The sequence below is a fragment of the Strigops habroptila genome, chromosome 6 (assembly GCF_004027225.2).
Source record: "Strigops habroptila isolate Jane chromosome 6, bStrHab1.2.pri, whole genome shotgun sequence".
NCBI lineage: Eukaryota > Metazoa > Chordata > Aves > Psittaciformes > Psittacidae > Strigops > Strigops habroptila.
The window spans coordinates 57,206,040-57,233,275 of NC_044282.2; the positions used below are offsets into that span (position 1 = coordinate 57,206,040).

Sequence of the window (27,236 nt, forward strand, 5' to 3'; positions counted from 1 at the left end):
GTGTCCACCAGGACCCCACGTCTGCCAAGCTGCTTTCCACCCAGGTGGCCCCCAGCCTGTACTGGTACGTAGGCATGTTCATACCCAGGGGCAGGACTTGGCTGAACTTCATGAGGTCACTTTGTTGCCAAGAAAAGTTGGATCAGATGATTCTTGAGATCCTTTCAAACCACATATTTTATGATTCTATAAGTCCCTGTTTTCCCATTTCTCCAGCCTGTTGAGGCTCCTCTGAATGACAGCACACTCATCTGGTCGGCCAACTGCTCCTCCTGATTTTGTATCGTCTTCAAATGTGCTGAGGATGTGCAGGGGTAGGCTGTGAGAGGAATTCCTATGGGGTTTTATGCTTAGTGAATTCTGTACATAATTTTGGTGTGATACTTCCACGCACGCAAAGAAATCAATCTGACCTCTCGGAAATGTCTTCTGATATTATAGTGATACTGTAGGGGCCACCAGCATGTTTTTAACTGGAGCCTTTCTCTGCCCCTCAGACACTGGGCACACATTCAGACTTTAATGAGATGATCTCAGGCAGGTGAGAGATACTTTTCATAGGACTTATTGCTTCAGGTGACACGTGCAGAAGTTTCTTGCCATCTGTCTTAATGAAAGCCAAATGTCTTCAATTTACAGCCTCTCTGCTTTGTAATCTTGATATTGCCAAAAATACTTTTTTGTAACTGAAGAAAGCAACACACTGCTTTGCCACAGAGCCCCTGGCTGCATCCCTGCCTGCTTGGGTAGCCTTCAGCAACCAGTGCGAAGTTCAAGGATTTGGCACAGCAGCATCTAAGTTTTGCAAGCAGTGGAGTTGGTCCTCATCCCAGAGCAGAGAATTGGCTCTGCCTTTTCCAAAACAAGTTAAAAACCAAGCCCCAAACTGGGCTGGTTGGTGCTTTGATATCTTGTCTCTGTGGCAGTGATCAGCTGGCAACTGATAAAGGACACCCTATTCACTGACACGGCCACGCGGGTGCTGTGGCAGGCAGCAGAGAGGCAAAATGGCTCTCGCTTTCCTCTTGGCAGCAATCCTGGGACTTCTTGTTTTCAAGGCTGTTTTGTTTCAGCTGAGAAACCCAAGCTCCCCTCCTTGCATCGGGGGCTGGATCCCTTGGTTTGGAGCTGTGTTTCAGTTCGGGAAGGCTCCTTTGGAGTACATAGAGCAAGCTAGAAGCAAGGTAATGGCTGTGGTGGTGTGCCTGCTCATGGGTGTGTGCTCCGGGTGGTTGCAGGGGAAAGGCGAGGAGAAACTCCTGCATTAAGTTTGTCCCTTTCCTGTCACGCTTCATAAGGTCAGGAGCATTTAGCTGGTGAAGGATTGGCTTTGTACCAGTAACATCGCTAAATTGTGGATCTGATCCAGGCATGATCTCTGTGCTTTGATCATTCTGTTTGGACCCAGCCTCTCCGCTGTTTTGCTTTTGCTGTCTGGCTACCTGTTAATCTTGTTTTCAGATAATGTGGAAAGCACTGTGCCGGGAGGAATTATTTGCATGCTGAAAGTTAGGTAAAATTTTTTAGTGCCAGTTGGTGTCCCTCAGCATTCGACAGAGCCACAGGCATGCTTGGCAGGTGACTCTTTCCATCTTAGAACACTTACCAAAGGCGGATATGAAGATTTACCCACTAGACATGCCTTTCTTTCTCTGTCTGATAGAGAGAGCCTAAATGATTAATTTAGATTACGTGCTTAATTTCTAGGTAGCTGATACTAGTTGACATAAAACCCAGTTCCCATTTTCAATCAGCGATGGCAGCTGCTACTGCAGTGTGGTGAGCCTCACGTGTCCAATACCAAAGGATTGCACAGCCCACTACTTGCACAAACTAGATAAAAATGAAACCACTGCAACATCCTGAAATTTGGGGGAAAAAATGGGTGTTTGAAATTTGCTTTCTCATTTTGAACTATTAAATTTCATATATTTAAGTACTTCTTTTCAGCCATGGTTGTGATAAACTTGTGGTGTTGAATGAAAGCAGAAACCATGCCACGTAATCCTTTAAACAAACTGGTGAAGCCTCACTTAAAAAAAACCCAATGATAATATTTATTTGACTCTTCTGATAGGAGGCTGTTAGAAACCTCCTTGTATTGAAAACATATCCTGGTGGCAACCACATTAAAGGAGCTTGCCAGACTGTCCTTCCCAGTGCAATCCCTTTTGGGGACATATGTTTCACCGTGATTTAACCTTGCTTTAGTTGCCCTTTTTTTTTTTTTTTCCAGGAAGCTTTTAGCAAAATCTCTTAGAAGAAGGTTTTTTTTTAATAAAAAACCTGAGAGAAGAGTCCTTTTGGGGATTCATTCACAGATTGAATGAGCAAAAACTTCTACATACTAAAGAATCTGTTGAAGTACAAATGCAAACTTAGCAGCTCTGGGACTGTTAATTTTGATGTTCATTTGCCCTTTAGGCTGCTGCTGGTGCTACAGCAGCTGCTGAGACCTCTGAACACAACAGAAACACCTGAAGGACTTTATAAACCCCAGGTTTTACTGGGATAGAAACTAGAATTAAAAAACCCCACATTTCCAATGAGAAAACTGGGAATCAGGCAAAGCAGAAAGAGGAGGCTTTCTTACGTTTCTCCCCTTTACTGTGTGTTTGCAGCTTGGGCCTTTCCTTTGGCTTTTTTGTTAGTCGAGCAACTCAGCATCCCTGTGACTTGTGACCTCTCCCTGCAGTCCCCCTGGGCCAGGAGGGACCTTTCCATCTGTCAGCCCCTGGCTGGCTGCCTGTCTGCAGCAGGATCATCCACTCTTACTGCCCCTACTCTCCTGTTCTCCCCTTTCTCTCCATAAACACCGCAGGCACCTCTCCCTCCCTTCCCACCTCCCACACGGGGATGTGCTGAGGCCAGGAAAGACAAGCCTTTTCCTGCCTGCTCCCTTTTAAAGGAGTAGGCACTGTAGCAGAGTGCAGCCAAATAAAACAAGTGCTGCTGCCAAAGGGTCATTAACAGGCATTACAAGGGTTGCAAAATATATCTGCAATAATTCCAAGCTCCTTAATATTGCCAGAACAAGGTTAAGTGTCCTTAGTATGAGCGAGCTGCCCTCGTAAAAGTGCAGAAACAGATGGCTCTGGGCAGTGTAAAACCTCTTTGGCTCCGTAGGGTCATTACCTTCCAGGGAGACTTTCACAATTAGAAAATTCCTCCCCTCTGGATTCCTGGATTAATTCTTCAGTCTGTCAAAGTGACACTCATTTCTTTTTCTTTCTTAAAGAAAGTTAGCTTTCTTATTATTGTCCCTTTTGTGTATATCCCTCATTGCTTTTTCTCCTTCCACTGCTTCCAACCTGAACTTTGCTTGAAGTTCATGGTTTCTGTTTTCCTCCTACAGAGCAAGACGTGGGCTGAAGAATTGTCTGGTTTTCCCCTTGTGTCATCAGTGGGTCTAAGAAAAGAAAGATCCCCCGCCCAGTGAAATATTTAATCTCTGGTCTAATAAAAGATACCACCTCTTCCTCCTAAAGCTGCCTGGCTGGTTAAAGTGGTTTTGCAGGCAGTCTGGGATGGACAGGGTGGGTAATTGGAGACACCGTGCCACACAACATACAGGTAGAGCTGCTCAATGAGGGGTTCAAAGGCTGTGGTTCCCCACATTGCCATGCAAACATGGTAAGAGTTTATAAATTATAGAATCACAGAATGGTTTGGGTTGGAAGGGACCTTAAAGCTTATCTAGTTCCACCACCGCTGCCGTGGGCAGGGACACCTTCCACTAGACCAGGCTGCTCAAACCAGGAATTTCAAATGCTTCTCATCAGCTTGCTAATTAAGCTAACATGAAAAGCCCAGTGGAACCCATGAGGTTGTTCTGCATTGTATTATGGACTACAGGTTCATACATCACCTTCAGTGTGTTGACTGCACGTGGGACATGGTGCCAGGACTCAGGTGGATGACTCCCAGCTTTATTGTCCATGTATGGCTGCATCTGGGATGGCTCACTGCATTACCTGGCAGGGGACACACATCCTGCCTGAGGTTTGGTGGAGGGGAAACAGGCTGGAGAAGAGGACAAGGTTTCTGGTAGAGTGTTTCCAAAGACAGTGTCCACAGCTGAGTTGCTGATGGTCTGTGACCCTGGTCCTGAGCACTGAAGACCAAAATGCTAAAGTCCCTGAGATAGAGAGGAGACATGACATTGAACTTGTGTGTGCATGCCAGAGGAGACAAAACCAGCCCGGTGCACCTAGCTCCCAGCATGACTCTTGACACAGCTAGAGAACAATTCTTATGAGGAATGGCTGAGGGAACTGGGGTTGTTTAGTCTGGAAAAGAGAAGGCTTAAAGGGGGACCTTATCGCTCTCTACAACTACCTGAAAGGAGGTTGTAGTGAGGTGGGGGTTGATCTCTTTTCCCAGGTAACAAGCAATAGGACAAGAGGAGATGGCCTCAAGCTGGGCCAGAGGAGGTTTAGATTGGATATTGGGAAAAATTTCTTTACAGAGAGAGTGATCAGGCATTGGCACAGGCTGCCCAGGGAAGTGGTGGAAGCACCATCCCTGGAAGTGTTAAAAAAAATGCGTAGAGGAGGCCCTCAGTGACATCGTTTAGTGGCGGACTTGGCAGTCCTGAGGTAACGGTTGGACTTGATCTTAAAGGTATTTTCCAACCTCGTTGATTCTATGATTCTAACTGCAGCTGTCTCAGCTGAGAGTGGTTGCTCCCTGCCTGGCAGCACCCCTGTGAAAAATGCTATTTCTCCAGTTTCCTTCCTTTGGGACTTTGGAGAACATCCTTCTGAAGTTCTTATTTCTCTGGAGTATTACTTTCATGTAGGCTCAGATCTGTGTCTTCTCATGGCACTGCTGTTTTGTGTGGTGTTTCCCAGTCTTTGGGAAAACCAGAGCTTTCAGGAGTGAAAGCAGTCTCATAGGCCCTAAATCCTAGGAGGGTTTTTATTTTGCTTTCCATCTCTCTGTGTCATCATGCCTCCTTAAACACAGTTTCAGACAGAGCAGTAAACTGGGACGCACTGTTGGCAGGCAGTGCCCACGCTTCATTGTTACCCGCCCATAACACTGCGATGGTCGCTGCAGAACTGCTTGACAGCTTGTTTCAGTGGCTGATTTTATTGCATTAGAACAACAGCATAATTATAGTGGGACAAATGAAAAACCTGTTCATTCAGTGTCTGTCTGGAATAGCAGCCATTGGTAGATGCTCAGTAGCAGAGTGTAAGGAGCATACCCAGATGAGAATACACTGCCTTCTGCTCCCTCGTTCCAGCTTCTGGTCATCAACTGTTGAGGGACTTCCTAGGCTGGAATTTGCATCGAGAAGACCTGACTATGATAACCTAGTCTCTTTCGTTACTGTGTGTATAATTTTGGTTTCACAGCATCCCACAGCAACAAATCCACGATTTAATCATGAACCATATAAAGTATCCTGTCTGGTTTTAAAACACCTAGTAGCCTTTACATTATGAGAATCCGGGAATAATTGTTCTCTTTTCACCTTTCCATGGGATCTAAGTGTCTTTCTATTAAAATTTTCATGCATGCTTGCTTAGCATCCCTTTGCCTTTTCTCCCTCAGTATATCCTGCTGAGATGGAATGGGCAGAATCACATTAAACTGAAGACGTGGGCACAGGATGGGTTTAAATGGTTATTGTCCTTTCTCCTCTCCTTTCCTAGCAAGATGAGAGCTCTAAATTAATTACTAACGCTTGGAGTGCTAATAGATCTTGGAGTCATTTCAGAATGTGATTCTTCTAGACCTTCTTCTTCTGTAATGTTTCTACATCTCCTCATAGTTTAAACTCCCAAATGAGTCCAGATCATGAGTACGCTTTTGATTCCTTCTTCTAAGGAATGAATTAGGAATATGTTTAAGGCCACATATCCTTTTGTCTTCCTAAGAGTATTGGGCTCTTCTTCAATATATCTTATTTATCAACTGCTAGACCCAATCTTTAATAATGCTTGTAAAAATTTGTTGGGTACTGGAATGACTCTGAGGCTTCCCAGGTCCTCCCCCAGGAGCCCTTTAGAAAAGCACCATGTTCACCCGTTCATCCTCCTGTTGCTGAGGGCAATTTAACAGATCACAGTAGGTAGTTCTGCAACTTCATATTTCAATTCCTCTAGAGTTTGAATTGAAATATTTATCACTGATTTACCTAACACTTGTTTAAGTCTATTCTACTTAATACTGCCTTTGATCCAAGGGTGCAGTCTATCACACTCGATGAAAGGCTCCAGTGTGGGACTTACCTTAAACTGGCATAAATGCTTCCCCATGTGGTTTCTTTGCACCTTGAGCATTTATCAGGCTCAGCAGCACACTATGAAACTTCCTGCACTTTATATGTTTGGAGAAGTCTGTATTCTGAAGGGGATGGGGTTGCCATTAGTAGTTTGATCTGCAAACCTTTTTTAATATTTTAATGTTAAATGTAATTGATCAGCTATCATATTTATTTGTAATTTCCTGTTTGGACACAAAAGTCTCCCTTCTGAAAGATGTGTCTGTGAATACCCACCATCACGGCGCTGTTCAAGGAAGGTGACTTGTTCGGGAGCTCTTTATGGGGCTTTTTTTATTTGCAGTTTCATTCAATATTGGTTTAATTCTAATTATTATAAATAGATCATAGGAAATTTGGTTGGATTCAAAACCATATTGTTTGTGTAGGTAGTTTACAGGCAAGACATCCAGCTTTACTGATGGTCAGTGGACAGGAAGCCAGCCCTATCTGTGGAGCCTAAGGGCAGTTCAGCTCACCTTCAAAAATAGAGGGGTGCAGATGAATCATGTTTTAGGCTCCCCTGATTGCATATAATGGGAGCTTAGGCATCTCGCTCACATGGAATCATCTAAAATAAAGTGTTCTAATCTTTGAGTGTGATCTTAATTGAATAATTAATTGTTATTGCAGGTTGCTATTAGTTCAAATTTAATTTTATTTTAAAATTGGTTTAAGTGCGTTTTAATGTTAGTCTAAAATTTAAAAGATCTAATTTAAACCCAAACACAGTATAGATTCACTGGGGTTTGTCCAGCCTGATGATGAGGACCTGCTGTTAGCCACAAAAAAAAGCAGCCTTAGCAATTTAGCTATTATTAAACAGTATTTTATTTATTATCACACAGAGAGTTTAAACAGTCATTCTTTAATAATTTACAGTTGAAGGGCACAGTCAAAATTCAACTGAATTGAGAGGAATCTTTTCCTTTGAAGAGCTTTTGATGGAGCAGGCTTTACAATACAGACACAGACATCAAAAGAAATGGTTAAAGTCAATGGCATAAACCATGTGAGCGAGGAGGATTCCAGGCTTTTCAGCGCTCCAAACAGATCAACAGAAAACAACTTCTCGCCCTTGTCAGCAATATAACCTGGAAAACAAAACCAAGTTCCTTGATGTGTCTGGAGATGTTAGGAAAGCCCTAAAACTTTCCCTGTGCACAATAACTTTGCCAAGAGAAAATGGTGTGCCTAGAAATGTAAATGCTGTGGGTTTTATATCCAAGGATTTTGGAAAGCAGAAATTGCCTTGACTAAGAAAAAGATGCTAAAGATGCTTTATTTACTAATCTTGATGTTTTTATGCCTAAATCTTACAGCCAGTAAACACTGCACATTTGTTTCCTAGTTTAGAATATCTACAAATAACAGTGATCTTTTAAATAATGTAGGAATTCAGAATAATTATGTGGATACTTCCTGCTGAAGGTTCTAAGAGAGCTCTAGGATGTTAGATTAAGGGAAAATGAAAGAATGATTTATGGCATCAAAAACCTTCCCTGAATATAACTTTCAGCAAACTCCATCTGTCCTGCTCAGAGCTTGCTAGCTATTTAGATATTAATCTTTAAACACCTGTACAAGAAAGAAATCCTTGGTATTAGCAGAACCTTTAAATAAGGAAAGGAAAGGGAAAAGGAGAGGGAAAAACAGAATATTAAAAATATGCAGGAGTGGGGTTTTTGTTTAAAAAAATGCAGATCGAAATCTGTAGGATTATGGATTTTTACAATGTGGATACTTTGCTATGGCAGCCAAGGGATGCAGTGGATAATCCATCACTTGGGTTCTTAAAACCCAAGTAGGTTGTATTTTTTGAACTGTAATGTAATTCAAATATAAAATGTGAATCTCGGAGGAGTCTCTTCTGCTCTGCAAGAGCTCGGGCAGGCACATGTGATGTTGCCTTCTGGGCCTTAAGTCTACAAATTTTGGTCTGGTTCATGCTGATCTTTGTGCGCTCCTGAGCCAAGGTGTACAGAGAGCAGGAAGGACCAGCTCCCCCCTCCTGACCTCTCAGCAGCACTGAAGTGCTGTTTGGGCTCCCATCAAGCATGTTAACAATACAGTAATATGAAATCTTCTGTTGTTCCAGCACGGGCCTGTGTTCACAATATTTGCCCTGGGAAAGCGGTACACTTTTGTGACCGAGGAAGAAGGAACCGAAGCCTTTTTTAAGTCTGAAGACTTAAATTTTGAACAGGCAGTACAACAAGCTGTCAAGAATGCAGGTAAATGAGACCTTTGTCTTTTTTAATGGAAATCAAATCTAGCTACCCAGGAACATTAAAGCCCAGCCCAAAGCACATTGGCTTTTTGATCATGCCTTAAATGCTTATCTTAACCCATGACCATGCTACGAGATGAAGGTGAAATGAAATTCCTTCATGTGGATCCAGCACTGTAAACCTGCAACGTAGTTTGGATTCAGCCTCAAGGGATCAAGGGTCTCTGATCCAGGGACTGTTATTACTTTTATCATCAATCAACCCTAGTTTGAGATCAGGTGCTTTTCTGTGGCTAAACACTCCACCTATGTGTACCAGGTTTGGAGCAATAGTACGTTGTCCTATCATTTAATTTGAAAATCAGCTTGTAGCAATAATTAGTTGTTACCCTGTAGTACAATAGTCATTAAAAGGGATGAGGTGTATATCCTATCCACAGTGGCATGCTCCATCAGTGATGTGCTTCTATCCATGTGGAATTGCAGAGACAGGAATTCTTTGAGTAGTTTGGCAATTTTGGACTGTGAAACGAGAGAGAGGCAAGGTGGCAGGGAGGTTAAATCACAGAATCACAGCATCCCTGTGGCCCAAAGGCACTGCTGGAGATCATCTACTGAGAGCAGTGTTAGCGACAGCAGGTTGCTCAGGGCTGTGTCCAGACGGGTTTTAGGTGTCTTCAAGGATGGAGACTCCTCAGCCTCTCTGGGCAACCTGTTCTCATGTTTGGCCATCCTCACAATAAAAGCTTTCCTGAGTCTCAGGGGAATCTCCTGTATTCCCATTTGTGCCTATTGCCTCATGCCCTGAGAATAGCCAGCTATTTATCCACACTAATAAAATCCCCCTGAGTCTTCTGTTCTCCAGGCTGAACAGCCCCAGCTCTCTCAGCCTCTCCTGGTATGGCTGAGAGGATGTACTACTACAGCATGACGAACCAAACTGTTTTTTCTTGGATTAACTTATTTTTTATTTCAGTCAGTTGTTGGAGCACATGCACATCTTAGCACATCTACACTGAAGCTGGGGGGAAATCTCTGGATTGTGGATTTGGGCATTGAACCTTCATCATGCAGAAAGATGTTACACAGACTGGTAGAAGCAGAGAGCTCACCAAAATATTTACAGGGTTAGAGGGAAGCTTTCCGGGAAATTCACTCGAGGAAAACAAGGGTTGAGGCATTTAGAGTCAGAAGTTACATGTAAAAAATTTCACTCTATCAGTGAAAATCTACTTCATCTTCTTTCTAAAATGTTTCTGTTTCTTTTTTGTATTTAGTTTCTGTCCCTGCAGAAGCATTTTATCAGAACCATGGTAACCTCTACAGCATGCTGAAGGGAAAAATGGCTCCTTCTAATCTACACATGTTCACAGGCACTTTGTGTAAGGAGCTGCATGAGCACATGGCACACCTCGGCACAGAGGGCACAGGAGACCTCAATGACCTGGTAAGGTAAGGGAATTCCTGCAGCTCATCTCTAACGCATGGGTATCCTATATGGAAGCAGAGATGTTGTCATAGAATCATGGAACGGTTTGGGTTGGAAGAGACCTTAAGGATCATCTAGTTCCAAACCCCTGCCATGGGTCAACCTTCCACTGGACCAGGTTGCTCCAAGCCCTGTCCACTGGCCTTGAACACTGCCAGGGATGCGGCAGCCACAGCTTCTCTGGGCAACCTGTGCCAGCGCCTCACCACCCTCACAGGGAAGAACTTCTTCCTTATATCTAAACTAAATCTCCCCTGTTACTGTAAAGCAGGGAGAGCTCAGGCTCTTCAGCCGTAGAAAAGCTCTGTCAGGATGCTCATCACTGCTTCACAGTTTCAGGTGGTGCACAGGCTGGACAGGGTTTCATCTAAAATCATCCCATCCTACTACCTCCTTGATGCAGCCTCAGGGACAGGGTGTTCTTCCCACTGCCACGTCTGTCACAGCATCCAAATCAGCTGTTACTTGTTTAAAATGTTTAAAAAAACCCAGTCATATGCTCGATGATAAATTGCAGAATCCATAGAAGTCATCCACAGTAAATCTGGGGGATGTGTGATCTGTTCTTATGGTTTTGCCAAACAAGGCAGGGGAAAAGAGTTAGTATGCAATGCCCTGGGCAATTATTTATCTGCCTCGGAATTAAATCCATAGAGCCAGCAGGTGGCTCCAACGTCCTTATGATCTTCAGAAAAGCAGGAAAGTGAAAGAGCTACTGCCTGAGATACATGTTTAGCAGTAGGTGGAACCCAGCAAAGGCTGTGTAAGGCTTTCTCAGAGCTAAAGAGGTGAAGTGGTCTGAAAAAGCTCACATTTGGCAGGATAACAGAGGAGCAACCAGGGAAGGGGTGAGACACAAAGAAAACGAAAAAGAATTGTTCTGCCCAGCGAAGCTGCGGCCAGAGGAAGGGTTTCTTGGGGTGTCTGGTTGCAGAAGGGTTTGTGCAATGCCCAGAAGGTCCGCATGGGCTAACCCAAAATAAGAGGGGTGGTTAATAGGGAGAAGGGGACCTCAGCTCCCAGAGCCTTTCTGCCACTGCTGAAGTGACCAAACACTAACTGATGAAGCTCAGCCGTGTGTAAAGGACTAGCCTGAGGTCTGTGTATCTCCCAGCCTCTGCTTAAAGTCTGCAATGAGGGCATGAGGTATCGGCTTTGTGCCAGCCCTTCCATACTGGCATGAGCCTTGAGTCTCACAGCTTCTAGTGCTGGCAATTCAATATGCTGCATTCTGACCTAAAACTGCTGCAACAGCCTCACTGTGGCCTGTAAGTCATAGGGAACTTGTCCTTGCAGGCATGTCATGTATCCAGCAGTGGTGAACACTCTGTTTGGGAAAGGCATCTGCCCAACAAGTCAGAGTGAAATCAAGGAGTTCGAAGAACATTTTCAGAAGTATGATGAGGACTTTGAATACGCTTCTCAGATGCCCGAATGCTTCTTGAGGTAATGGAGCAGAGATGATGCTCGTGGTATACCCATTACAGGTACCCATTGCATTTTGCTTGCTGGAATATCAACCATGAGAGACATTTTCCCTGGAGGATGATGCACTGTCTTTATCAATGATGCGTCCTTGGGTCAGGCTTTCAGCTAGATGCTTCAAAACAGTTCTGACCTTGTCTTGTGCATTTTCCTGGTGTAAAGCAGAAACAGCCTTGCTTAGGTGGGAAGGGTCCAGCTTGGAGCTGTCAGGGAGCAGCAGAATGGGGCAAAGGGCTGAGCCTAAATGTGAGTCCCAAGCTGAGGGGCTCCCCAACAAGGCATCTCTCTGCTCTTTCCCACACCATAGCTGTTTTCCCAGCAGACTGGCACCACGTTACATGGCTGCACTGTCACAGAGTTGACCTTGGACAGAGGCAACCAAACCCTGAGGAAAGTGTTTGCAGAGCCTGTCAGTGCCCTCAGGGCCATTATAGCACCTTAAGCACCTCAAAATAGCCTTAAGAAAGAATTGAGGATGCTTTAAAAATGCAGGCTTGATTTTGTTAGAAAGAATAATTCTTGAAAAGATTGGCTTCAGCAATCTGTCCAAAGCCACAATGAAACAGATGTGAAAATCCAGGAGTCTTGCAGTCACAGGTGCTGGCTGCAAGATGAGGGCTGGCCAAGGTGAAGGTCTCGGACATGCTATTCCTCATGTCAGTGAGCACTACTGTCAGTCAGACTGACACTTGACTATCCATCAACTGACTGCTGCCCAGGGCTTTTGGAAAAAACCCAAGGAGTCCTTCTCATGGAAAAGGAAATGTTAGTTTATGCTGCCTCAGTTAAGTGCTTCTTGTTTGTTGCTTTTCTTTACAGGAACTGGTCTAAATCAAAAAAATGGCTTCTAAAATTATTTGAGAAAGTAGTGTTGGATGCTGAAAGGACCAACCCTTCAGAGAGCACATCCAAGGTAAACATCCAAGGCTATGAAATCAGACGACTTCATGTGTATTCTGACTGAAGGGATGGAGGACAGGAGTTATTTCAGTACTGGAAGAAATAAGCCAAACCTGTCAGCTTTTATAGCTACACCTTAATTGTGCAGTATTGCTGTCACCTACATTAGGACAGACCCATAATTTTGAGTCCTACTCCTCAATTTATTTTAGTTCCTACAATTGTGAGAATTGGCATCTTCCTCCGGGGAAGGTAAAGCCAAGAGTTCAGAGCTGTGACCCATTGCCAGGCTCCAGTATCACAGTTGCAGTGAGCAGTTGAAAGAGGTGAGAGAAAGACCTCTTCAGTTGTTTCTCTGAGGGCACTGTGCTGTGAAATTTCAAAACCTTGCATGTGCTATTTTTAAACCCTGCTGTAGAGTGAGTAGATCCTCCAGCAGCCAGACTAGTAGAAAATAGCAGATTACTGGATTGGAAGCCAAGTACCCTAAATATCAATTGTGTGAAAGCTGTGATAAGTTGTCCCCCTGGTTATTCTCCTTAGCTATGGCAGGAATTCTGTCTATACGGCTGACAAACGTGACAGCAGACTGGCCTGGGAATTTTGCTCTACCAAATGGTTATAGAACATATCATTAAACAAGCCAGGTTTTATTTAGACTTTAAAAGCTTTACATGCCACAATTTCTTTCATAAAGTAAAGCAAAATAATGGAAAGAGAGGGCTGGAGAGGGGACGGTGAGAGGTAAGAAGGTGCAGGAAGTAGGAGGCACAAACTTGTCTTAGACGGGATGGGAATAAGAGTGGTCATTTTTTATTCAAGGTCAACCTTCTCCCCTCTGAAATGAAGGCAGGAAGCTTTGCCTTGAATGCATGGCTGCCCTGTATTTAAGGAAATGCTATAAACAGAAGCCGATCCTAGACCATTACACAGTTGCTATCGTTTCAAAGAATATCAAACAATTGCAGTCACTGGTTTGGTCACTAACAAAGCACCTGGAAGTAGGGAGTTTGCTGATGTATCAGACAATCTCTTTGTAATACGCACCTTTTTGGCTGGAACAGAGAGAGTATTTTCTTCATTTCCATTCATTCAACTTGTTCAGTCCCATTTTCAGGTTCTTTAGAGAAGTAGAGCAAGAATTAGAAAAGAATAAGAGATTTCTTGTCTTTCTTCCACATTCAAGAAACAATGGGGAGTGAGGGAACCAAATCCCCTAAAAACTTTAAGAAAATGGAGGGCAGAGCAAGTATTCAGTAGGGATTCATGTGGTGCCTTGATTTCTTCTGGCCTGCTGCCTGTGAGTGAGTCTCACTTTCTCTTCACAGCTGTCAATTTTTACTTTGTGACTGCAAACCCCCCATAACTAACATTACTTTGATAAACTAGCCTTATGTTATATCCTTGAATTCTAGTAAGCCCTATGCTAAACTAGATTTTAATATATTTTTGGAAACACACATTATTATCTTTTATTTATAACAGACACTACTGCAACATCTCCTGGATAACTTGCAAGGAAGACATCTAGCTCCCAATTACAGTCTTCTAATGCTCTGGGCTTCTCAAGCAAATGCTATCCCTGTAAGTACCTCAGCTAAAGAAACACTTTATCCTGTTCAAAAGCCTGTATTTGGGAAGCAAAGCCTTCAAACCAGAGGTCACACACGCTGCGTATATTCCAAAGAAAGGATTAGCACGCCCACATGCATCACTCCAAATATACCCAGGCTGCAATGTCACAGAAGCCATGACAAGGAAAGCTCTTCTTGTACTTTTCCTAAATGATGAAGTTCCTTATCATAGCATTTCAGGATCATGTCTCATTGCTGTTAAGATCACAGTCTTAAGCTGCGAAGAGCATTCAGCTCTATTTTGAAGCACTTCGGCTGCATTATAGTCGAGACTCTATTCTACATAGCCTGCTGTTACCAATTGTAAAGAATATCAAAAGCATAATACAGAGTAACTTCATCTGTGTGTAAATCCTCAAGTGAATTTGGCTCTTCTGCTTTGGGGCATCTGCTGTACAAATGCCGGTGTTGATTCCAGGGAAGAAAAGCAATAGTTTGATTCTACTGTCACTTAAGTTTTGTCTGTGTTAGAAACGAATTTGATGGATTAATGATACAAACATGCTAACAAGTCCAATGTGTCTAACACAGCTTAGGCTGACCAAAGACATTTATAGGAGTTTCTCAGATGAAAAAGCCATAGCAGCAAAAACATCCTTTATTTACCATGACTACTGAGCTCTTTCCAGCACAGTTATGTCTGTTACAGATGTGATTTAGAAAACAAATGATAGCAAGTTATTTTTGTACGTACTTCTAATGGCTATATCTGTGGGGTTTGTAGATTGGATGTTACAACAATTTACCCTAAAGGAATTTCATCCATTTCAGTGAGGTTTTTGTGGATTCACATCGTGGCATAAGTGAGAGGCATAGCCTGCTGTCTGTTATCAGGATAACTGACATTCCTTCCACAACACCATCATTACTTACTTCTGTAGTATTCAGCTGTAAATAGACATATAGATATTCCGTTGTTTCTCAGAATAGTCATAGAATCATAGAATACCAGGTTGGAAGGGACCTTGAGGATCACAACCACTGTTCTGGTGACTGGAATGACAGAAAAATAAAAAGGCCTTTTACCTTCCAAGGGGATATTTTTACAAGCATGTTAAACCCTTTTACCTGAAACAATTCAGCTATCCCTACTTAGCCCATGGAGTGAAGCCACAGTGTCCAAGTGCTGTACAAGAAAATTGAGCTACCAGATTTGTTTTGCAGAAGGAGGGCTGCATCCACGTGGGGCTGTTTGGGAAATAACAGTAAGAGTTCTCATGCCTCACCAGCACAGATGGCCCATGACCAGATCTGTCTGCAGACGGCATCTCCCGCTAGCTCAGCAAGAGGAGAGAGAGGCTCCTGGCAGCGCTGCGAGTCCTTCTGGTTTCATCCTCCTTAAGAGGATTTTCTCCTTTCCTAAATTTCTTGATTTTCAACTTCATTGCATAATCAGTTAGCAAATTATTTCTGAAGGGGATATGCTACTGCTTGTTTTGCCATTAATTAAAACTTTTCCTGCCCGTTTTAGTGTGACTCAGTGACAATGCTCTGCAAATTATTTAACCTCATTGCTGTTAATATTAGTAGGAATTTACTATTGATTCTTTTTCCCATTCGTGCGGCTAAATCTAATCACACACAATGATTTAGTAATTCATTTTAACACCTAGTTATCTGAAATTAAAGAAAGGATTCAGTGTTTCAAAGCTCAAAGCCAAAGCTATATAATATTCACTGAAGATAAGTACACGCAGATGACTAGACATAATCTCCCAGGATCTGAGTCCTTAGATATGGATTTAACTGGGAAGCACAGCTCCCTGTGCATCCCAAATACAACAGGCACATACAAAAAAGTGCAAATGTTTTCACCTGCCCCTGTGATCTTCTACAAAGATGCTGTAATTCTGTTCCATGGTCCTGAGCTAAAGTATTCTCATCTCTGTTTAGATTGCATTTTGGACCCTTGTTTTCATACTCTCTTATCCTTCCATTTACAAGAAAATCATGGAAGACCTGGCTTCTGTTTTTGGCAAAGCAGGTAATAAATCCAACAGTGTCCTTCTGGAACCTGGAAATCATCTATTCTGTGTCGGCCCAGCACATGGTACACTGGGTCAATAATAATATAATAATTGTAATATAATAATAATGAATAATAGGATTAATGAATGTTGCTGCTAAAGATACTACTGATAACATAGAGTCCTGCTCTGAGTTCTTTGCTCAACATATGCTCAAGACATATTTTTATGCAAAACCACCTTCAGTGTTAGCAAAAGAAGGTAGAAGAACCGTATGGATTTGTCTCTTCATTCCACACCTATCATTTAGACCTAGATTTGTATTAACCAGCCTTGTGCTTTATTCATGCATCTATGATAGGGTCTGGTGAGGTCTTTCAATTCAGCTGCTCTTCACGGTGTGATGTTCACCAGAGTGACAGCTATTCTGCAGAAAAACAGGCCAGGAACTGTTCTCTTTTCTCTCACCCGAGGCCAATTTGTCCAGCATGATTGACCCCCCCACAAGACTTATCTCTCTCCCTCAAAAACCAGTCATCTACTGGAAGCAGTCATTTCAGATATGCCATCCCCTGAACCATGCTTAGACCTTTGTGGAAGACATGGGTCAAAACCATATCAAGGAACGTGTCAATAATTAACAAATAAGGCAAATCATGAAAAAGTGCTTAATTTAAGCCATTCTCCTGGCCCTGTTTTATTTGCTAGTGTTAACACAGCCCAAAAGCTCAGGCATGGCTTCTTGTCTTTGTGCCTAGAGTCCCTCTGATTTCCATGTAGTGTCCTACCGAAGTACGGAAAAAGTCCAGTGACTCTTCACTTACAAGTTGACCATTGTTTGCCCTCTTCTGGCCAATTCCATATCTACACCTTTCCTAGAGTTACTAAATAATCTTCAGTGGTTTTTCTCAAGTTGTGCTGATTTTGGTCCATTTATTTGCTTTGAAATATAAAGAAAAATTCTGTATGAAAATGAGGTTTTGAAGTCTTGAAGTATTCTATCAAAAGTTCTAAAGCAAGACATATCAGCAGGTATCAAAACAAGTATGAAATTTCATATTTACAGAGTCTTTTTCTCATGCCACGACAGGTAAAGATAAAATAGAAGTCTCTGAAGAGGACCTTAAGAAGCTCCCTTTTATGAAGTGGTGCACTTTGGAAGCCATCAGGCTGAGGTCTCCAGGTGCAATCACCAAGAAAGTAGTAAACCCAATAAGAATTCGGGTGAGGTTTGTTGGCTTTTTTTCCCCAAAAAAGGATGCCATATGATTTGTCTAGAAAGGGGCCTCCCAGTAGATCTGGATAAAATTAAGATAGTAGAGATATTCCATAATCTCACATACATATTCTGTTTGACACATTTACTAATCATCATTGATCTAGTTATCAATAATGTAAGAGTGGTTTTGCTTCCCTTGCTCACAGTCTTACCTTCAATTTTGAATTGAGCTGGAGATACTGTGCTGATGGTATATAAAATAGTAATCAGACGCAACTGATATAGGAGAAGGGATCACAATTTAGTAACTGGTAAAACTCCCTCTGTTCTGATCGTCCTCTTCACTGCCTTTCAGAAGGGAAGTGCCAGCATTCAGGAATCTCACAAATAAAAGTTTGGGAGAAAAACACTCACTGCAAGGAACTAGCACTCATGCCTATCTAAGAAATTACTGAAATCCCATAAAGGTCTACTGCCATATGAGACATTCTATGAATTTCTCTGCATTGAACGAAGTGCTTAACAAAAGATTTAGAAAAAAAATCCCAGCTCACATGGTACCTCAAGAAGCAGGAAAGACAGAAATAATGTTCCCATTCTTTCAATACCTGAAAAAACCAAACTAGAACAGAAATAGTCTTTCCCCATTCTCCACTGTTCACATCTTTCTCATAGGAAAAAATGGTAACAGCAAGAAGAAACTGAATGTACCCACAGTGGCTGTACAACCTTCGCTGATCCTTGGTTAGGATCTTCTGCTGATGGAAGAGAAGTAGTAAGAGGAGGGACTGTTTTATGATTTAAATCCGTGATTTTCTCTTTTCTTACATTTTTTTCTCCCTTTCAGAATTTCACCATCCCTGCAGGTGACATGCTGATGTTGTCGCCATACTGGTTGCACAGGAATCCAAAATATTTTCCTGACCCAGAAATGTTCAAACCTGTAAGTTGTCTTCTTAGCATGGGTATTTTGCTGGTTTTTCTTGACTTATTTCACAACAAAAGCACATGGACAAATTGGCTTAAATTTGGGTGTACCTCGTCATCTGGAGGATGGCTTTGTATACAGAGAAGATGTGCACAAAAAGGAGGAGCCTGTAGGAATAAGCAAGACTTTAAAGTTCATTTATATGTTCCGAATGATTTGGTACTACTTTATATCTCTTTGATCTTGATTCAAAGTTCACCATTGAAAGACCCTATTGATTGAACCCAACTTGCTTGACTAACTGATCTCCTTCTATGACAAGGTGAGCCACTTAGTGACTGAGGGAAAGGCTGTGGATGTTGTCTAGCTGGACTTTAGTAAAGACTTTGACGCCGTTTCCCACAGCATTCTCCTGGAGAAACTGGCTGCTCACGGCTTGGATGGATGCATTCTTTGCTGGCTAAAAAACTGGCTGGATGGCTGGGCCCAAAGAATGGTGGTGGAGTTAAATCCAGTTGGTGTCTGGTCACATGTGGTGTTCCCAAGGGCTCAGTACTGCGGCTAGTTCTGCTTTATATCTTCCTAAACGATCTGGATCAAGTGCCTCCTCAGGAAGCTTGCAGATGACACTAGGTTGGGGGGGAGTGCTGATCTGCTGAAGGTTAGAGAGGTTCTGCAGAGGGATCTGGACAGGCTGGATTGATGGGCTGTGGCCAATGGTGTGACGTTCAACAAGGCAAAGTGCCACGTCCTGCATTTGGGCCACAACAACCACATGCAACACTACAGGCTTGGGGCAGAGTGGCTGGAAAGCTGCACAGTGGAAAAGGACCCGGGGGTGCTGACTGACGGAGCTGAACATGAGCATCTTGTGCCCAGGCAGCCAAGAAGCCAACAGCATCCTGGCCTGTATCAGCAATAGCGTCGCTAGCAGGGCCAGGGCAGTGATCATCCCCCTGTACTGGGCACTGGTGAGGATGCATCTCGAATCCTGCATTCAGTTCTGGGCCCCTCACTACAAGAAAGGCACTGAGGTACTGGAGCAGGTCCAGAGAAGGGCAGTGAAGCTGGTGAAGGTTCTAGAGCACAAGTCTTCTGAGGGGCGGCTGAGGGAACTGGGGTTGTTTAGTCTGGGGAAGAGGAGGCTCAGGGGAGACCTCATTGCTCTCTACAACTACAGGAAAGGAGGCTGTGGTTACTTCTCCCAAGTAACAAGTGATAGGACAAGAGGAAATGGCCTCAAGTTGCACCAGGGGAGGTTTAGATTGGATATTAGGAAAAATTCTTCACCCAAAGGGTTGCCAAGCACTGGAACACACTGCTCAGAGAAGTGGTTGAGTCACCATCCCTGGAGGTATTTAGAAGATGTGTAGATGTGGCACTTAGAGATATGGTTTAGTGCTGGACTTGGAAGTGCTAAATTAACGGTTGCACTCAATGATTTTAAAGGTCTTTTCCAACCTAAACAATTCTATGATTCTATGGTTCCAGGTATTTTCCTCTCCCTGTCATTTGTTTGTATAGCTCATCTCCACATATTTACCCAGGTTCATTGGTCTTTCCAGTCAGATGATTTCTGGTAGGTATAAGCTCTGCTAATTCAGTAGTTCATCTAGAGTTTCTTGATTATTATTCCACCCCAGGTGGCTGTGTGGGCAGGCTTGTAACTGCTCTTTTTAGCACCAACTGAAATAGAACAGTTTGTCTTTTTTTATAGGAATACATCAAGGAGTAATTTAAACAAAACTTCCCTTCTAGCAAACTCTTCACCAATTTGAAATCCCTCATAACAGTTCCTGCCAGTTTGAAATCTGAAACCCTGATGCAGCAGCTTATTTCTTTAGGAACTTTATTCCTAACAAGCAAGCTACCTTGGTTTTTTGAAATTCAGCCTTTTTCCACAAGGAATAGGTGAATACCCCTTGGACACTGCCATTCCAAGTGTATCGCTTTGCTCCATCACTGCTGAGGGGTTTTTTCTTGCTTTTATTGGATTTTGATTTTAACAGATTTTCTCTTCAGGAAGCTCTAAACAGCCCTCGCTGAAATATAAACAAAATAAGCAAACACAAGATTACATCTTCTCTAAGACAGCTTCGTCAGAGGAGTTAGCCACCATAAACTTGACAGGGTGTTATTTGAAGGCCTTGGTGGAGTAGCAGTTTGTTTCTGGAGGCTGCTATAGTTTGTCACCCAGCATTCAAAGGATTTACTTTTGTCAGTGTTACCCACCCAAACTTCAGCCCATATTGCCTCATTCCTTGTGTTGTTCCTTTTCTCTTAAAGCAACTCAGGATGGAGCAAAAGGCCCTCTGGGAACAGACAGGCTGTTTTTGTTGGGCATGGTCCATTTTCTCACACACGCTGGCTTGCACCTGAGAATGGAGCTGTGCAATCCCTGCCTTTCTCTTGTGTTACAGCTGCATTTGTCTGTGCACAGCATCTTGGAAGTGGTTTGTGCACAAGATGTGCATGAGCCATTTGTGTGCCATGATACAATTTTGCGGCTGAGGGAGGGTACTGGTTGAGCAATTGCTTTGAATGTGCGTATATTTAAAAGGAGAAAGTCACATTTTTACATTTTTATACACATTTCAATAGCGCAAGACACAGGATTTAGAAAAACGGGGAGGTGTAGGAAGAATGTGTGAGGGGTGATTTTGAAAACTCTGCAGCACTTTGAGGCACCTGAGTATGATTCATTTCTTTCCCTGAGTTGGTGCTGACTTTTGAATCCAGACTTAAACAGGTTGAATGCAAAACCAAAAAACAGCATTAGTGCAACTTTGCATTGAGGATTAGCTGTCCAAGGTCATTTTTAGCCTGGAGAAATAAAGTTAAGCTTTATTTATATAAGGCTGATTTGGAAAAAAAAGTTTCTTCCCACAGGATCGTTGGAAAGAGGCAAATTTAGAGAAGAATGCTTTCTTGGACAGCTTTGTGGCATTCGGAGGAGGGAAGCATCAGTGTCCAGGAAGGTCAGTGAAACAGCTGGGGTTTATTTATTCCCAAACCCTGCAGAGAACAACTCTCTTGAACTGGGCTCCTCTTACACTTGGAGATAAAGTGTTTTCGTTGCCTTGCTCTTTGTCAGTCCACTAATGTTCAGTATTATCTGGACCTTGTTTAAATTGATTTGAAAGTGGTTTCACTCCTAGAAAAGACAGGTTAAGTCACAATGTAAAAGAATCTGAGACTAGTGATCATGGGATATTCCCCAGGAAGGAAAGTCAGCCTAGCTCTGCTGATGCTGAGGCATCTTTTCATCAAGGGAGAGTTCCTCCACTTACCAACATGCCAGCTTACAGACACGGGCATTAGATTGCCATGAAACAGTTCTAAACTAACCTAAAGAACACTTCTGAGACTCTCTATCCTCTATGATGCCACTGACATCTTTTACGAATATCTTAATATCTTAAATGGGTCCCCTCTGTTTGAATCTGGTCTTTGCATTAAGGCCCACGCAATTGTATGATGGCTTAAATTGCAGATCCTGTCTCTCTTCACTCCTCCAGCAATGCCAGCCTCGATGCTTCCCGCATTCCTTCTGCTCTTTTCTCTGCTGTCCCTCTTCCTGGAACAAGTCCCAGGGAGCCAGCTGCTCCTCGATTCTGTGTTCAAACATCTCTGTGCTCAATCCTCTGCCTTCAAAACCTTGTCTTCTCTAAGAAGCAAGTAACCAAGTATCCCTAGAACTAGTCGATTTAACTCAAGAGTCCCATGTGGAGCAAGGACTCTGGAGGGTGTTGCAGAGGATCTGCATTCTTGAATCTGCACCCTACAGCGGGCTGGACATGAGTGCCAGACAAACTTTGTGAGGGCATTAAAGACATAAATGATATGAATAAAACTACATTCATGATTTAGGCCTGCCAGAGAAAAGGGATCACTTACCTCCATGGCTTGTACCACGTTCCTGAGCTAAATGTGCGCAGAGCCTCACTCCCAGCAAGGACAGCAGCAGGATTCACAAGAGGCATCCAAGGGTTCAGGACAAGCTGCAAAATGATGTTTGTGAAAGCTGTTTGTTTACATATACTGACATTTCTTTGTTCAGGCTCTTCTCTGGACTCTGATAATATCTTTAAAATAAGTTTGTGGTTAGAAAGTAAATGATAACATTTCTACATAGACATTGGATGGAGAATCTTTTTCTTGGTGACAGACAAAAAGTCCTTTCAAACCCTTTGGCAGCCCACATGGTAACACACACCTTCATGCTTTTCAGCAATAATTCTAAAATTACATCAAGGGATGTATCCACATCCCAGGTTGCAGATTTCCTTGGTATGGCTGAATGAAACAATGATATTTCAAGTTTAAAATGCATTTTCATTTAATTCCATTTAATGCAGTACTGGGATTTATAAATGAAATGTATTAAACATTTAATTTCTCCATTGCAGATGTTCATCGTAAAATTAAAAGTTAATTTAATCAAACTGAAAGCTAGAAAATAACTCACTTGGCAAATATTCTAGCAAACTGACGTGGGAAGAGCTCCCACAAAGCCATTTCTGTGCCATCTTTTTTACCTAAAGGAAAATTTGATGGCAGTGAAGCTACTTTTGTCTAACCAGGTGACTACTGCCTGTGCAACTGTGCTTATCTTGCATGGCTCCATCTGTTGTCTTCTGTCTTAATGCTGACATTGTAAATCCTTCAGCACAATGGCTGTGAGTTCATTCTCAGACTCCATTTACTGCAGGACCTCAATCCACAGCTGGGCTCTGGTGTTCCACCACAACACAAATACGTAGCAGTGCATTGGGGTCTGATTTCAGAAGGCACACATCTGTCCAACCCCCTTGTCACTAAATAAAATGGGAAGGCATCAGCGACTCAGAGTTTTTACAGGAAAACTGCTCTAGGACTCAGTCATGAATATGTAAGATGGGTGGGAACTAAGGGGCATTTAGCTGCAAGAAAGCCCATGGTTTCTGCTCAGTATTGTGTGCTGGGGGAGAGAAGGATGCACTGGGACTCTGCAGTCCTGCTGCTCACTCCTGGGCTGTCCCTCAAACAAGCCTGTTGCTTATCATCCTTGTGTCTCAGCATCAGTGTGTGCAGAGTAGAATAACAGCAGCAGCCTGTTGAGAAAAGCACTTGGAGTTCTAGCGGTGGGAAGCGCTGCAGTCAGTTATTGGTGATACCCATTGCAGATGACCCCCACTGTCGGTATAGAGGTGTCGGAGCTGGTCAGCCCGCATACAGCTGTGCTTGGGTTTGAAGGACAGCCCTCTGTAAATGCAGCATTTCCACTTGCAGGGCAACCTAGAGGCATTGGGCGTTTGGTTGCATCATGGTACGTCTGAGCCAAAACAGAGAGAATGGCTCAGAGGCAGGACCTCAAGCTCCAGGGCCGTGCTATGCCAGTGGTGCAGTGACTGTAGGAAGCCCACCTTTGCTCAGTGCTGCCGGCACGGAGTTTGGGGTATGAAGTGCTGCCTGACCTGAGCTAATTTCCATTGAAATATCTCTGCGCTGCATTCCCCCAAGCTCAAGGTCAGCAAAAGCTCCCTATCTCAAGGTAGTTCCAAAGTGAAATCACAGAGATAATTTGGGTCTGAAGCCATGCCAGAACAAGCAGAGTTCCTCCCACTCTGGAGCAGGGGGTGGCTCAGCGTACAGATCTGGATGGCTCTGCAGAAGTCAGCTTGTGTCTCATGGGGCTTATTAGCTTCCTCTTCACACCTGCCAGGCCAAATCCAGGCTGACGCCATGTGCAGTCATGTGGCCTTCTCCCCAGTGAGTTCCCAATAGCTGTTCAAGTTTTCCAGCATCTCTCAGATGATGGAAAATAAACTGTGTGGAACGGCAAGGGAGTATTATCATCTTCACTAGGTATTTTAGACTTCAGTCTAAATTCTGCAAGTGAGTAATCCCATGACGTGGCACAGGTGCATCCTAGTGCCTGAATGTTGGAAGCTCTTGTACATGTCAGCTTTAAAAAATAATAGCCTGGAGGAGTTCACTGCAGTTACCTGAAATCTTCTCTGGACTGACTAAGAAGGGCCTTTCTGAGAGTGTTACAGATGCAAAAATCATACCCTTGGGTCTCATGCTGCATTCTGATGGTGACGCATTAACTAATAACTCCCGCTGTCACAGCTACTCTGATGTCATCAGGCTCCCAGCTGTATATATAACTTTATATAGCACCATTAGTCATATAGCCTTGTCTATGATTGACTGTCTTCTCGCTCCCATGAAGTTATTTCAAGTCAGCGAGTGTTAGAACATTAATGTTTGTGCAGTGGAAAAAGTACCCATAATGATAAGGGGCTGTTTTAAAATAGGGTGTCAGAGGGATGCTGTCAGTCTAATGTTTCACCAGAAAGAAGGGGCAGCCACGACATCCATGTTCTTTGCTGAGTAATGGAGCTGAACAAAGCTACGGCAGATTTTCCAACTGAAGATAAACTCTCAGGCAGAACTAAAGCATGGAATGTAACATGTGCCAAAGACACCCTGTTTCTTATCTGATGATAACGCACTTGGGATGGTCAGGCTTGATGGCCAACATTCTCCTCCCTTGTCTTGCAGGTGGTTTGCCATCATGGAAATCCAGCTGTTCGTTGTGCTATTCCTATACAGATATGAATTTGTGCTTTTGGATCCAGTACCAAAGGAGGTAAAAGAGCCATACTTTTATATAGCATTCCACATCTTTATATTCCTCCTTCATCATGCTCAGCTGAACAACCATGTTCAGCTATGGTTATGTATAATGAAGGAAAATTTTGAGGGGAGTGTTCATAAAGCACATAACGAATAAATCGATCTTTGTTGTAACTGGGAAAAGCCAGAGTAGCTCCAGCAATGTTGTGGGGCTGCACTGCCTATACAAGAAAGCATCTACAAGAGTATTTTGTCTTATCATTGCCCAAACATTACAAGAGATTTTATAACTGCTTTCTGCCACTCACAAAACCACTATGCATCTGCATTATTAATACTTTAAAGATATGAAATCAGATGCAGCCCTCGTGGTGCTCTTGCACTACATATTCAGTGGTGGAAGAATAAATGATTACACTAAGTCTGAAGGAGCAAATGTGAAATAGATAGATTTTACCACTGAAGGAGAATGGTGCAGTCTCCACTCACAGCAGTCGTTTCTTTCCCAGCTACACTGTGTCCTTTCCACTTCCTAAAAATCATTGTTCCTCACAAACAGGGGCTGCTGCTAAATGAGCCTGTCTGCCTGTCACAACCTAAGCAGCACACACATGTCCTATCGCTAACGTGCCAAGGAGAAGAGGGAGAATTTTAGAGTGGCATGGGCTTTGTAGGCTTGCCCTTTAGGCTGGAAGTTGGCAGCTCAGAGAACTTAATACCTCTGCTCTCCTTGAAGATTGTGAGATGCTGATCTGAAGTAGTGGTGGTGAGTCCACCCAGAATATGAGGAAGGTTGCCTCTTCCTAACGATGGTGTCTTGCCATGCCAGCTCCCAATGGAGTTGACTGTAACTTGGCAATTATGCTGGTGAAGATATTCAAAATCATTAAGAGTTTCTTAAGATCTCATGTGTCATCCTCTATCAGAGTAAGTGGAATAAAAAGTCATCATGAAGGCCCTGCTCAGTGGCTTCAGCAAAGCCAAGAAATACTCTCAGTATTTGGTTTTTGTCTTCTAAGACCAAAGCTCCAAGAATACGTTTATATCTTAATATTAAAACAATGATAATTCCATTAACTGAACTATCTCAAATGTTTCTACCCATCTTCTTCTTTTTGCAGAGCCCTTTACATTTGGTGGGGACGCAGCAACCCATGGCACCATTCCGGGTCCAGTATAAATGCCGGGAATGACAGCTGCCCAGCACTTGCCTTCCTTTGCCACCCACCCCTGGGTGGATGGACCATTGAGCTGCTTCCCTCTCCTATGTCTTCAGATAGGTTCTTTGCCTTAACAGTTCTTAATTTTGAGTTTAAATGCTGTACATACTCTTGTGTCGTGGTGTGCCATAGCAGTATAGTTGTATCTGTGCTCCTCAGCTGGTTGCCTACCTCCTAGTATTTAAAAATCAAGCTCTCCTGCTGCAGTCATAACTTGTGGGCCAATTATTCACAGATGGGCCAAATCTGTGGATATACTAAATTCACTGACCAGACATTCAGGACAGAAAGCTGCTGTGTTTGGAAATCTGCATGGCCTGCTCTGTCTGCAGTCAGTGCCAACATTTTGCAAATAAAATGCATTTGTAATGGAAAAATTGCAAGCAGAGGAAACACTGGGGTCTTCTTCCACTGGAGCACCTAAAATTTCTACTGAGCTTTAGTTGCTCCACAGGATTCAGAATCAGTCCTTGCATGAATATGAATAAAAGTTTAATTATGATATTTGGTTTCTAATGAAAAGTGATTGCAAGAAAAGCTATTGCTATTCATTAGACTGGTTGTCTAATATCTAGAACATTTTTGCTTTCACTTTAACATGACTTACTCATAGAAAAAAGTGCACAAATTAAAAATACTTAATCCTAGAAAGAATACCTAGTAAAAGTTGTTCACAGTAACTGTCAAGTAAGTTCAGATGCCAACACTTTAACTGCTGTCAGATTTCATATATGAAAATAGCTGGCATGTAATTTTAGTGTTTTAAGTAAAGATTATTCATCATTTTAGAAGTATTCATGAAAAAAAAACCAAAACACAAATGGGCTTTCAAGAGCAGTAAAAACTATGGGAAGAACATCCATAGGAAAATAACACATTGTATAATTGATTACACAGTTGGCTTTCCTCAGTTATGGATAAAAAAATTTAACAAATTTGAATGATTTATAACTCAAAAATCAAAGTTCTGTAATGGCAAACTTGACTTTAAAGTAACAGGTCCCTAAAGGAAAGTATAACCTGAAGGTCAACATCAGTGTGGTTACAATGAATAAAAGGCATCTGAAGACATTGGTGAAGATGTACAGACACACCACTGCACATGGGTTCTAACCTGTCCTAAGCACAGTCACAGGTCTGGTGTAGCTTTGGCATATTGCTGAGTTTTTCAGACTTGATGTGATCTTGCGTCTGCTGAGAAGTGCCTTCTTCTTCCTCCCACATCTCACAAGAGTAGTGTTGGGGTGTGTGATAACAACCACGTTC

At 42.9% G+C, this 27,236-nt stretch overlaps 1 protein-coding gene across 6 annotated transcripts; it reads left to right on the forward strand.

Annotated features, from left to right (window-relative positions):
- The first annotated feature begins 896 nt into the window (after positions 1-896).
- Positions 897-26,754, forward strand: LOC115609854 (24-hydroxycholesterol 7-alpha-hydroxylase). Of its 6 annotated transcripts, XM_030490581.1 has the most exons (14): positions 897-1,184; positions 8,373-8,508; positions 9,782-9,956; positions 11,290-11,439; positions 12,298-12,391; positions 13,864-13,962; positions 15,242-15,325; positions 15,906-15,996; positions 17,070-17,203; positions 18,046-18,141; positions 21,016-21,104; positions 24,676-24,763; positions 25,872-25,948; positions 25,996-26,754. In XM_030490581.1, exons 1-13 carry the CDS (start codon positions 1,008-1,010, stop codon positions 25,941-25,943), a joined length of 1,485 nt encoding a protein of 494 aa, XP_030346441.1. In that variant the 5' UTR covers positions 897-1,007; the 3' UTR covers positions 25,944-25,948; positions 25,996-26,754. The 6 variants fall into 6 exon arrangements, with proteins under 6 accessions (XP_030346441.1, XP_030346444.1, XP_030346443.1 ...); XM_030490584.1 differs by lacking the exon at positions 18,046-18,141; XM_030490583.1 differs by lacking the exon at positions 25,996-26,754 and having other exon boundaries at positions 21,003-21,104.
- Positions 26,755-27,236: the final 482 nt, after the last annotated feature.